The sequence below is a fragment of the Anser cygnoides genome, chromosome 1 (genome assembly GCF_040182565.1).
Source record: "Anser cygnoides isolate HZ-2024a breed goose chromosome 1, Taihu_goose_T2T_genome, whole genome shotgun sequence".
NCBI lineage: Eukaryota > Metazoa > Chordata > Aves > Anseriformes > Anatidae > Anser > Anser cygnoides.
Genome location: NC_089873.1, coordinates 71,971,652 through 71,982,692, shown reverse-complemented (window position 1 = coordinate 71,982,692; position 11,041 = coordinate 71,971,652). Strand labels below are relative to the sequence as shown.

At 41.0% G+C, this 11,041-nt stretch overlaps 1 protein-coding gene across 1 annotated transcript; it reads right to left on the bottom strand.

Annotated features, from left to right (window-relative positions):
• Positions 1-5,422: 5,422 nt before the first annotated feature.
• LOC106031068 (cyclin-dependent kinase inhibitor 1-like) lies at positions 5,423-10,136 on the bottom strand. Its single transcript, XM_013173187.3, has 2 exons — positions 9,610-10,136; positions 5,423-5,490 (listed from the first exon to the last, which is right to left on the bottom strand). The coding sequence occupies exons 1-2, from the start codon at positions 10,085-10,087 to the stop codon at positions 5,423-5,425; spliced, it is 546 nt and encodes a 181-aa protein (XP_013028641.3). The 5' UTR covers positions 10,088-10,136.
• Between the last annotated feature and the right edge of the window lie 905 nt (positions 10,137-11,041).

Below are 11,041 nucleotides of genomic sequence, written 5' to 3'. Positions count from 1 at the left end.
ACAGCTGATCACATGCATCTGCCACTTCTCAGCGCCTCCTTATAAGAGAAACGATGGGTTGGGAAAAGATCATCTGAAAGAGGGGCCTAGCATGAGGCCTTTAAATCCATATTTAGTTACTGAGCTGATTTTTTCAAAGTGCTGCTCCTAAGTAACTCCTATAGTTCAGTAGGAGTCATTGTAATAAAAATCTGTGTGTATGCATGCCACATACCATAAATCACTTAATCTGCTATTGAAGTGCGGCCACTTCTGGGCAAAAACATGGCAGATGTTTAACACGTCATGTCACAGCAGCTCTCCATAGCAGATTTCAGTGGGACAGGAAGAATGCCATGAAGCTGTAAGAAGGATTTAGTTAGGCGAGACATAATTACCAAAGCTGGACTTTGTCCAGGACACTGGGGCAAACCCTCCTGCCTTTGCAAATTTGATTTTAACAACTTTAATTTTAAACACCTGATAGTCATATTTCTTGCCAAGGGAACAGACTGCTGAAAGAAAAAGAGGCAGCATTTCCTAAGTAAAAAAAAAATCTCAGAAAATGAAGAAAGAAAAAAAGTGTTTCCTCCTATATGGTTTGCGACACCTCTGTGGGAAACCATGAAATACCCACTACAGAAACACACCTTCTGGGCTGTAGGTCAGCCTAGATTATACTACCCCACAGTCTGTGCCAACATTTTGTGTGTAGAAGTGATGAACTGTAAAAAGTGGAACTGCGCAGAGGGACCAGTGCAGGGAGTCCAGGTCAGAGCAATGCAGAAACAAAACATGAGGAACCTGCCTGCAAAGAAGACAAATAAATGTCTTTTGCTGTTAAGACGTGTATATGCATTAGCTTTTATTGATGACATTGCAAATATCCACAGCTGACAACTGAATGTTTCAGCACACCAACTTGTTTATGTGGAATTAAATTGAATCTACAGCATTACAACAAAACAAACAAAGGAAAATTAGTACTTGAGAGCAAGCAACTCGTGTAACACAGACTCTCTGAATCTCCAGAGGAACTTTGTTGACCTAGGCTGCCCACTAGATTTGCCAAGTGAACAGAAAAAATCATCTCCCATGGCAGTTCACAAGCTTTGGAGTAAGTCAGTCCTGATCCTGCTACAGTGCAGGGGGATGGACTAGGTGATTTCCTAGGTTCCCTTCCTGCGAAACATTTCTGTGACATTAAGGCCCATCTCCAGAGCCTATTAACATGGATCCAAAAGACAACAGTGGAATAATAAAGCATCTAATGCAGCAAATTCTCCAGGAAACCAATGCTATCCTACAAAAGGATACTTACCAACAGTTTGCAACGGAGTTGCTTTAAGTAGAAGAAAGCTGTACTTGCATCATCCTGAAGAAGATTGAAAACATGCAGAAGATCTCTTTTCCTGGCTACCTTGCCCAAGTGAAACAACCTTCTTCTGCTGAAAGGAATCTAATAAAATGATCCGTATATGAGATATTATTTCTGTATTTGTACAAAACAGAAAACAAGTGTAAGGGCCATTCTGGGACTTGCTCTGTCCCATTTTCAGCCAATGTTGTGTTGTACCTGGGACAAATTTATTTCATCTGGAAAAAAATCTGAACTATGTATTTCTCAAATGTATAAAGAATCATAGAATCACTGAATAGTTTGGGTTGGAAGGGACCTTAAAGATCACCCAGTTCCACCCCCCCTGCCATGGGCAGGGACACCTCCCACCAGACTAGGTTGCTCCAAGCCCCATCCAGCCTGGCCTTGAACACCTCCAGGGATGGGGCATCCACAGCTTCTCTGGGCAACCTGTGCCAGTGCCTCACCACCACTCTCTCAGTGAAGAATTTCCTCCTAAATATGCTGGTCACACCACAGTATCAGCTAGGTTGTGGCTGTTGAGTACTATATGGCCCTGAATCACGCGTGCAGTTCATATTGGTAAGACAGGAAGGAGGGGGCTCAGGTAGACGTGCTTGTACCCCTTTATCAGTATGTGGAGTTTACAATGTGTCACGGATTCCTGATGCGGTCTGCCTTCTGCTGTGCAGTCCTTAGGCAGCTGCATAAGACCTTAAAACAGTGCTGCTACCATTTCCTTAATGCCCTGATTTTTTGATTTCTGAGTGCATCCCTATGCCTCTCATTATGAGAGAGCACTGCTTTAGGATTTGATAGATAGCCATACACCCATACAGCCAGTCCAACTCTAAGGTCAGCAAAGAAGCCCTGACCAGCTCTGGTGGTCAGAATTAGAGTTGGTATGTGCAATGCCTTGTTTATGCCACAGTGAAGCAGACTAAAGCTTCAGTGTGCTGCCTTTTCAGTCAGGCCTGCTGCCTCATTTAAAGAATGGGAATGTGCTAGACCCACATAAAATAAAAAAAAAAATACTCTAATTACACCTACATACTAATGTATCCCACTGTATATAGTGTTTAATGAGAAAGTACAATTTACAAGATGAACAAAAGAATGAATTATTCCATGTTTCACTGTTTTTGTCAGCATGTTAATGAAATAAAGATAGACATGCTTTATCTACACTATTCATGAAGCTCAGACTCTAATCAGAGGTTTGTTATTATTTTTGGCTGTCATACACACACAAAAAAAGGCAGAAACCATTTTTAAAAATCTTTTAAACCTCTGCAGGTAGAAAGAAGGCAATGGCTTTACATAGTTAGCTGCTTGTCAGTTTAAAGTAACTAAAAGAACCAGTGCAAAACATCTCAGCCTCATTTTCCTCTGGCGGAAACCAAGGCGTTTCCACCATGGATTAGTGGAACTATAATAGTGTACACCAGGGGGGATTAGGCCCTGTGGTGCAAATATAAGAATTTCCAATTGCAAACACCAGTATGGAAACATTTTTCCCATCTCTCTCTGTTGTGTTACTGTCCACTTCTAATATTCTGTCATTTCAAAGGATATTAACATATGTATTCAGCAAGTAGAAAGACATCAACTTGTCTCCCTGGCAAAAAACTCTTTTCTACCCAAGCACTGAATTCACAGTTACAGCTAACTGAGATGCTATAAACACAGACAGGCTTCATTTTCAAAGAGGGTCTCTACCTTTGAGTCCAAATATATTGACATTCTACTCAAGGGCCAATATCTGCTCATTATCCAAAAAATATGTTGCTGATAACTTCAACAACTGTTTTACAAATTCCTAGGACATTATGGGTCCTGGTCCTGGTCCTTTTTGTTGCAGATATTTCCCCTTAAATGTACACTTTAGCAGTGAGCTATTATGGAATTGATGGGAAAAAAGATTCTTTCTTGTTTCTCTGGGACAGCAGTGCATCAACAGTCATTATTTAATAAAGAGATGTATCCTTTTTCCCCTTGGAAGAAAAAGACTCCGCTTACTTCACAATAACCTTGTGCACGGCAGACTTACAAGCTTTCATGCACAGCTCATGTCAACCTGGTCAGAAGTAATTATGCAGGTAACCTTGCTACAAAACAAAAAGGTGCACAGTGTCATCAGTCTGATTTAAAATCACAAACACACGGAGAAAGAGTTGTGCAATTTTTCTGAATTAGAGAAAATCATCACACTTAAAAAATATAGCTTAGCCTGTTCTAATCACAAGCAAAGTTTAAAAATAAAAACAAACATACAAAAAGCTCAATCACATGCCTTTATGCTACATCTCAGTGTGGTGAGAAGCTTGTAATAGAATGGCCTGGCCAAAAAACACACCAAATGCACTACTAGCAGCAGTTGCCAGGTTGACCCTTACCCTGCTTCACTTGGGTAAAACTCCCTTTGATATCAGCCAGAGCAAGTTTTGTTCCTCACTACATCAAAAATTCAAGAAAGAAAATCTCATCTTGTGACTCTCTTGCATGCAGCTGGAAACTGGCTCTGACCACAATTTGCTGAGGATCTTTATTGTAGCATATGGAAACAAACTAAAATCACAGTTTTCTGCCCTTTAGGGACAAATCAACTATTATTTGTCTAATCACTGTAGCTTTTAACGGGAAAAAAAGAAACACACTAAACCATCCTGATGTTGCATGTAATGCAGAGCGTATTACTTGCTTACTCCATTTCTTGTGTGCACACCTGACACACACGCACGTGCATGTTAATTTTTACTACCCAAGAGAAACCTTGGTTTGTTTAGATTTGAGATGAAAAATAGTGTTCCATCATCATATGACATTCTAAAAAAGCTGACATTTACAGAGCTCTTTCCAAATGTGTTCATTAAACACTGCATGCATCTTACAGCCATATGCAGCAGTATAATTTACAGTGTATATTTTGTAGGTTTCTTTTTCTGTTTTACCCACTGATTATTATGTGCTGTAAAACCTCAATTATCCAAACTAGTCAGGGAAATGAAAAAGGGAAATAAAAAGTAGGTGATGGAAAAGTCTGTGTTAACAAATGCCATAGAAAAAGTGGTCCATGCAACATCAGGAGGAAGAGAAATTTCAGTGTTATTAATGCCCTTTCTCTCCTTACACAAACATTATTAGTATGAAGAAAAAGCACCAAGTGGTAACTAAACAGTCTCCCCCATTTGTAGCATGTTCTTACAAGCAGCAGGCATTTAAAAACACTGTGGACAAATGCACTGCAAATTTTATCTTCATTTTCCCTGTGCAAACTCATAGACCTTGATGGTATAGCACAGATGAAAATAACAGATGAATTTTTGACCAGATGATAACAGGAAAGACTTTAAAGATAAAAGAGTATTTCTGGAAATTTCTACCCATAACAAGTTGAACTACCTCATTCAATTCTTCCATGGTGGGCAGAATTACAGGACTAAAATATCTGCTGATATAAATGGAAACTTTCCCAAGTAATTTCAGCTTTCTCCATTTACATCCCAGAAATATATACATACTTTTGGCACCCAAGTGATCTTACTTATACTCCAAACAGTTGCAAGCACAAAATTCTGTACCTGAAAAAATCACAGATGCAGCTACGAATTATTTTTAGTGTCTCAGACCAGTAAAGTTGAGATGGTGAAATTTAGTAAATCATTCCTGCTTAAAGGAAAAAAGAGGATATGCAAAGACATAACAATATAAAAAGCCCAAATTGTACAGTGACATTTCTAAGCACGGTATTAAATGTGCACACTTGTTTTAAGTGTCCACCACTTTCTCATACTCAGTGATTTTTACTGCATGTTAAAGTGCTAGCCTTCGCCAAATTCTGTCGTCCAAAATTGCTAACCAGTGTTTTTTAAGGCTAGTAATTTCTTATCAAAGTGATTCCAGTTGATTTGTCCTGACACCATTACAAGTTTTTTGTGTTTGTGACTCTTCATTGCTGCTATCATGAATACACATCTCCATGTGATGTTCTGAAGTGTCCACGGCCTGCACAGTTTTTGAATGCTGAGGAAACCCAGCAGATGTTTCTAACCTCTCTGGTGCAGGACAATCCTGTGCTTGCTTTCAAAAAGTTGGCTTCTTTGCAGCAGCTTGTGTATTCGTCTTGATTTGCTTCTTTGCTGAGTAGTAATCTAGAGAAGAACATGTAAACAGACTGAATTACAACTGCAACAGCGATAAAGGCTGCTTCAAAGAAATCTCTCAAATCTTGTTTTCGTGTTAAAGAAGTCATTTAGACTCCTCTAAGGCTTGTGAATGAACAAAATTAATACCCTTAGTATGTTCCACATAAAGCTGTGTAATACCAAGCAAAACAAAGGAAATGTGCTGGCTTTTATCCAGTTAAGATCAAAAGACTTTCAACCCTATTACACAAGCTGAGCAATGTGACATTTTACTCCACCTTTTAGCTCTACTATGTCAGTGCTTTTCAGTGAGAAAGAGTTATTTTTTTCACCTTAAAAATAACAAAAAATACTCTGTAAAATGTCATTGAGAGAAACTATATTTATGGGGCACTTTATTTCTGCTGGTCAAATGGTCAAATGCAAGTTCAGGGAGGACTGCGTAAAACCTTGCACTATCACTGAATTATAACTCATTCTTCACTTAGACAGTAAGTGCTGTAGCTTAAGAGAATACCCTTTACTTTTCCATACATTCATGTGGTTGAAACTTTGTTTCAGGTGTAAATGTAAGTCAACTTGAATTACAGAACTGCAATTACAAAAAAGGGTTTATATAAGAATTATCTCCCTGCCTCCCAATCTTGCACTGAAACATTCTTTTCAGGTAAATAGGGCAAAATGTACTGAAATAGAAGCTAGATGCATATTTATATTTAGAGTTAATGGGGTTTACTTTGTGTAAATCATTTGTATTCATACTAATGAAACTGTTCCAATTTAAACCAATTGAGGATGTGGGCTTCTTGATGTTTAAACTTGAGCTTTCTGTAGAGTCAAATTGGCAGCATAAATTCTTGTATTATTTTTGGTACTGAATATTATTGGCAGGAGGACTGGAATCCAACAGGCTTTCACAGCCAAGCTTGTGCAAGGGGATGCCTGCAGCCAGCTTCCTTAGGGATATATATGTCCGCATGGCACTGTGTGATGGAGCACAGCAATACCTGAGCTAGCTCTGAGCCAAGCTTCTGGAGCAGCACTTGGTCTCAAGGAAAGTGTATTCTCCCAGGCAGGAGCACACACAGCTAATTCTGTAGAAGAGCAAGTCCCTCTATTGCTACAGCTCACTGCAGTCTCTCAGCATAGCAGCAGAGAAAAGGAGTACCAGCAAGAAAAAAGCATACACTGCAAAATGTAATCCTTATTTCTCCTATTTAAAAGACTTCTATACAGCTATCCTCCATTTTATTTTAGGAAAAGAAATACATTAAGGTTAATGATTAGTAGATGAGAAAATTTAGAAAAGACTTAAATAATAATTATTCCCATTTCATCCTGTGAAGGATTTCAGCCAGAGCCCAGCTGCTCAGACACCGCATGCCTCACAGCTGAGCCCAGTTTCAGAATTGATGGGGGCACTTAATAGCCAGGGAGATGCAGGTTCCCCAGAGCCATATTCAGAAAGTCTAGTCTCTACCTAAGACACTAAACAGAGTCTGTGGAAATTGGCTGGTTTGCCTGTGGGACTCTAAAGAGCACTTGCACTGGCATTAAGTAATGTACTGAATAGGACTATGCTGCCTGCAGCTTGTCAGTCGGAAAACCTGGGCACAGGCACCAAGGAGGGAATGATTTCTGTTGTTTAAATATACTTACCTAAATGACTGCTTTCCTTTCCACCCCATTTTCTCCCATCTACCTTACAGAAAATAGAGTTTTTGAACTATCTGCTTCAGAAGCAAGGCCTCTAGTGAAAACACAGGATTGTTAACGATTTTCTCGACCTTGACCTTTAGCAAAGGAGACTTATGAATGTCTCCCAGAAGACCCAAGGTCTAAGTGTATCAGGCTGAAACAGGCCAAAAGGTTTGGAAAAGAAGAAAAGTATAAAGTTGGCATGGTTCATCAACCCTGGTTAGTGAAAAGAAAAAAAAAAAGGAGAAAAAGGAAAATGTGAAAAAGACTTGGTGCCTGTAGCTGAGCTGCTTTTTGAACTTGAGGCTCTCCCAGAAAACTGAACCTGGGTTCACACTGGGACCACACTGGGATCACAATGAAATGGAGAGAATGGAGATGGGGTAGTGTACATAAAAGGGGTGGGAGATAGAAGGGAAAACCTACTTTCATGCTGGTTAGTTCTCTGCGTGTCTGAGGAGTCAAACACAGCAAGAAAACCTCTGCTCCTTCCACTCTAGAGGCGCCAACATCCACAAAACCCAATGGCTGGTTTTTAATATATTGATATTTATTTAATGGGCCACAGCTGTCTTTTAAAGTCTAAATTAAACACACATTGTTGGATCTTAATGTAAAGTATTACAGTGTTCTTGTTGACCAAGGGAGAATGCAGATAGCTGTTTTCAGATCAAATCCCAGACCCCAATACTACACTAACCTTCCATTATGGGATGGCAGAAGTTGAGCAAATGGGCAGAAGCACAGGCTCAGACCATATCAGTAGGTATCGTTTTCCTGTAACACCATGTCTCAGTTTTGAATTAATTACTTCAGTCATGCCCAGAGGAAGGAGTTTGCTGCTGCTGGAGGGAAACTTCTAAGGCATCGTTCAGCTGGCAATACACAGAGCTGGCAATACATGGAGCTGGCTCTGTGTATGTGCCTCTGTATGTGCTGGAACGAGAGAGGAACCAGTCTCCAAGCTTCACCAAAAATGACAACTGTGAACGATTTTCCTGGCCCATCTCATAGACCCAGATTCCTTGGGGAGAAGGGTACTGTTGTTAGACTAAAGTGTTTTCTCTTATGAAAATATATGTGGGAAAGTGTTAAACTGTGCAGTGTGGTATTTTGGTTTCCACATCCCCTATTGAAATGTTTCTTGCCTGGGGAAAACAAAACGGAAGAAAAATATCCCCTGGAAATATCTGCATAATTTACTCCCACACACCTAGTGAGAGATTTACAATTGAACAGCAGTTCCCTCAAACCATCACAACACTGTGCTCTGAATTACACTTCTGTACTCTTACCTGTAAATTATACTGTTAATTAGTTAATGGCTGTAAAGTGCTTTGGAGAAGAAAAGAGCACTCATTAAACATCATTGTTCTGTACTCTAGTGTACAATGTTCCACTCTTCATTAATCTTCAATCTCTTCCTGAACCTCTCTCCAGCAATTAAGTTTTATACCCTCAAATAGCAAATTATTCTATTGTCTGACTTACTGAGATCAACATCACTGTTCAGAAAGTGTTTCCTGAAATCTTAACTTCAATTATCTTCTAGGCAATTTCAAGCTGGTGTCTCAAGTGAAATTCTCAAATTTCACTTCTTCTTTGGTCTGCATCTTGAAAACCTCAGTGTTGGATAAACCAAGAGCCCAAAAAGGACAAGGGTAAATAATCTATGGGATTAGATTTTTCAACAAGCTCAAATTTCTGTTGAGAACACGAGGGGTCAGATTTTCAGAAGAGCTCAGCATGCAGAATGCTGAGGACTTTTAAAAACCTAAAGCTCTTTTATGGGTGCTGAAACTCATTCCTTTGTACATCTGGCAGCAAGTCCTGGTTTAAAATTCTAAGCCCTGCTGCCACCTGGCCAAGTTTAAGATTGATATGCCCTTAAATATCCTGGATGCCTTCACAGACTATAATATTAAATCTGAAATTAGCAGGACAGCTGTCTGCTTTCTCCAGCTTTTGGTCTTTCTCCAGAAGGCCTGGCTGGGTGAATGGTGTTCCTTATTGCACTTGGGAAAGAGAGCACATGGCTAAACCTATAAGCAACCAAAAAATCCAAACCTCCCATCTGATGGGCAACCCTGTTTTCCTGTTGGGCTCCTACTTGAGAAATAACTCCACTGCTTTTCTCACACCGCCTGTCTAACCATTCTAACCATCCTCCCGCAAGAAGAGGTCATTATCTTATTGCTCTGATACTGACAAGACCCAAACAGATCTTTAAGGGCCTAGAGGGTGGTTGTGGCACAGTGCCTTTGAAAAACACATCACATTCCCATTGATTAATAGTTTGTTTTCTTTCAGATGCTTTTTTGAAGGGCTGCACTTTCTTTAAGACCAGTTTATGGGCCTGCCAAAGAATTTCTAAACAGCTGCTGGAACTAGGTTTGATCACCTGAGCAATACCAAGGTCTCACACACATGTTAAAGATGTCTGTCTTCTTTTCTTTCCTTCTGGGATCCTCTTGGCTCCTGTTTTCATGGAAGTTTTGGGTTTCTCTGTCAGTGCTATCTGTGCAAAGTGGTGACTGTTGTCTTCCCTGTCCAGTGGCCAGTACAAGTGCTCCAGTGGTCTCTGAGCCTCTCCCACCATGCAGCTGTAGAAAGCAGGCACCTTGTGGCCTTCCAGCCCTTCCCACTGCAGGAGCCCCTCCGCTAGCCTGTACCGCAGGAAATCGAAGTTCCACTTCTGCTGGGCCCCCTTGACACTGTTGTGGAGCATGTGCTGGAAGTCCTGCTGCAGCTGCTTGTGGTCTACGGGGCCAAAGAGGTTCCTCCGAGCATATGCTGTCTTCCCTGGCCTCCGCTCCATCTTTTCTCCTCTGTGATGCTCTCTGGTGAGTATGTACAGTGGCGATTCCCTGCCAAGGACAGAAAGACCATCAGCCACACTTTGCATGTTCCATTTACAGATGCTGCGTGCTTTTTACAAGGGACTGTGGCAGTAACCTCCGATGCTTTATCTAAAGATACTAAAGAAATTATCTAAAGTTACTAAAGAAATTTATCCCAGTCTCCAGCCCAGAGTGAGAATTGCCGTCGACTTCTACAGGATGCATCTGTGGCAGCAGCTTTGACAGGGAACAGGTAAGTGTGAAATGCCTTCTTCACCTCTTTTTTGCCTCCTTTATACCAAGCGGTGGGGGGGGGGGGGACGGGGGGGACGGGGGGGGGGGGGGCGGGGGACGGGGGGTGGTGCAAAGGGGCAGAGTCACACAAGGAAGTGGAGAACGCTCCTTGAGAACACTCCTTGAGGCCGTGACTGTTATTTTCTTTTGTTATGCTCTGTTTACATTGCCTAACAGTGGGCAGTCTTGTTTTGGGGACTCAGACTGCTGTGAGTTGCTGCAGTAGGAATTGCAGCAAAAGAGAGCACAGGGGTGGCACTTAAGTCTAGCAAGAGTATTATCTTAAACAAGGGAAAGGGACTGAAAAGGAGGCATTCCAGGACAAAGAAGGGTGATGGAAATCAGAAAAACATAGAAAATCAGAAAAACATTCTACAGCACTTTTACAGCAAAGGTGGTATTACTTTCCTAACTACTCCAACCATTCTTTTTTCAGCATCGATCAAGAAGGAAGCTAAAGATGATCAGAGCTATCACTTATTTCTTGCCTGACATTTTCATTCCCCTTTCCTCAAGTAATTGCCTGAGAAATGGTTTCAGTCACAGACACAAACTGGGTCTTGTTTCCTGTAACGGCAAATCCCATTCAAGCACCTGTGGGTGGACTTCCCACCAGGAAGGCCAGCATGGTGACAGAAAAGATGGGGTTTGCACCCTCCCCTGGCAGGTAAGGTGGGGACATAGCAAGACAGAGGAGAGAAATCGTGCACTTTGTCAATTTCATA